Here is a 1,846-nt window from a genome sequence, read left to right as displayed (position 1 = left end):
TAGTTTCTAAAAAATAATTTATTACATTATTTAGATGTGATACTAAAAAGTTAAGAATACTAATGAATTTATGCACAGAAATTTAGCCATATTAATAAAATTTTCAAATTTTAAAAAATGAGTTCTCTCTTAAAAAATATATGTTTTATTGATGGTTTTTTAGTATTTAAAAATAAAAAATATTAAGATATTAAACAAAATTTGTCCGTCCAATAAATAAAATTTAAATTTAAATTTATTAATATTTAATTTGAATTTGAGAATAGAAATAATTCTGATTAAACTTTACTCAACAGCGAAATAAATTTAATTTATTTTTTTAATCAATTAAATTTTTATATTTTTACTTAAGGGCCATAAAAGTCATAAACTAATATAATAATATTTTTAATAATAAATTATTATTTTTTAATAATAAAATATTATTTTTATAATAAAATTTTACTTTTATAATCTTAAAATTATTTATTATTTTTATGTTAATTAAAATATTAAAATTTTTTATTCCAAATTATAAAAAATAATAATTTTGTTATATAAAACAATATTATTAAATTATATCAAAACTTATTTGATACCTAAATAAAAATAGGTGAATTTAATTAGTAAAAAAATTGAATTAGCCTTATTTCATAATTGAATAAAAGTACAGGGTTGGAAACAGCCTGGCTCAAGTTAAAACCAAAACAGAATAGAACAGAACAGAAGAAACCTGAAGTTTTCAAAACGGAGCCAGCCTCTTTTCATGTACGTCCCGCGGCCGCAAAAGCGTCCAAAATGTACAAAGCATCAAGCAAGGAATTTCACCAACCCACTGTCGCACCACCACTAGACACAATTCCCACTCTCTTGCTGTTGATTTATACCCTCCTCCACTTCACAAACCTCACCAACTCACTCACTATTACATGGGAGACGACACCATCATGCCATTAACAGAGGCCTGGAACACCACCGGCGGCGGCGGCATTCACGTCCACCACAGGGCCATCGCCCACATGACCTTCTACTGGGGTCACAAAACCGAAATTCTCTTCAAGGGCTGGCCTGGTTCCAGCTCTGGCATGTACGCTTTGGCCTTGATCTTCGTCTTCACTCTGGCGGTGATCGTTGAGTGGTTCAATTATTGCAGCATCATCAAGCCCGGAACGAATAAGGTCGCTGCGGGGTTCTTTCGGGCTGGCATGTATGCGGTGCGTTCTGGACTGTCTTACTTGGTGATGCTTGCGGTCATGTCTTTTAACGGCGGTGTTTTCCTTGTTGCCGTCGCCGGCCATGCCGTTGGGTTCGTGCTTTTTGGGAGTCGGATTTCTAAGAATTCGGAGAAGAAGCCTGATCTTCCTGCGATTAATTTTAAATGCTGAATTTTTGTGGAGGCGAGCTTTGAGTGCTAAATGATTGAGTTCTTATTCTTGATAATTATAATTATCTTCAAATTTCAATAATGAAACTCTGTCGATATATACTGCGGAAACTATGATACTGCTTTTTGTCTTCCATGCTGCGAAAAAGAAAACAAATTATTATGAAATATTATTATTATTATTATTATAATAAAAGGGAAAAGAGTTTTTTCTTTGCGACAGAGTTCCTTTTATTGAACTTTAGGCTCTTCTTCTGCTGTTCTCGTTGGCCTTCCTCTGCCCTCTGGGCAGGAGAGGGCCTCTTCTCCTCTTTGTTTGGCCGTGGGCTCTCTCTCCACCGTGGGGCGGAGTTGTAGATATAGGGTTTTAGCTTCGTTTTTGTTGCAGCTGAGGTCTCAATGAAAGGGTTTTTTGTGTGGATGCATTATCTTTTCTGGTTTTTATTTTTTCTGTAGATTTTGGAGGCACTTTTGATCTGGACT

The 1,846-nt window shown here is 33.8% G+C and overlaps 1 protein-coding gene across 1 annotated transcript; it reads left to right on the top strand.

Moving 5' to 3' along the window:
• Positions 1 to 707: 707 nt before the first annotated feature.
• LOC110621378 (copper transporter 1) lies at positions 708 to 1,583 on the top strand. Its single transcript, XM_021765648.2, has one exon. The coding sequence runs from the start codon at positions 909 to 911 to the stop codon at positions 1,362 to 1,364; it is 456 nt and encodes a 151-aa protein (XP_021621340.1). The 5' UTR covers positions 708 to 908; the 3' UTR covers positions 1,365 to 1,583.
• Positions 1,584 to 1,846: the final 263 nt, after the last annotated feature.

This window comes from Manihot esculenta, chromosome 8 (genome assembly GCF_001659605.2).
Source record: "Manihot esculenta cultivar AM560-2 chromosome 8, M.esculenta_v8, whole genome shotgun sequence".
Classification (NCBI taxonomy): domain Eukaryota; kingdom Viridiplantae; phylum Streptophyta; class Magnoliopsida; order Malpighiales; family Euphorbiaceae; genus Manihot; species Manihot esculenta.
The sequence above is the reverse complement of the archived record's forward strand: the minus strand, read 5'-3'. Positions and strand labels throughout refer to the sequence as shown.

Bases quoted from the DNA above. Each gene is read 5' to 3' on its own strand.
- LOC110621378 (XM_021765648.2), top strand. From the start codon at position 909: ATGGGAGACGACACCATCATGCCATTAACAGAGGCCTGGAACACCACC.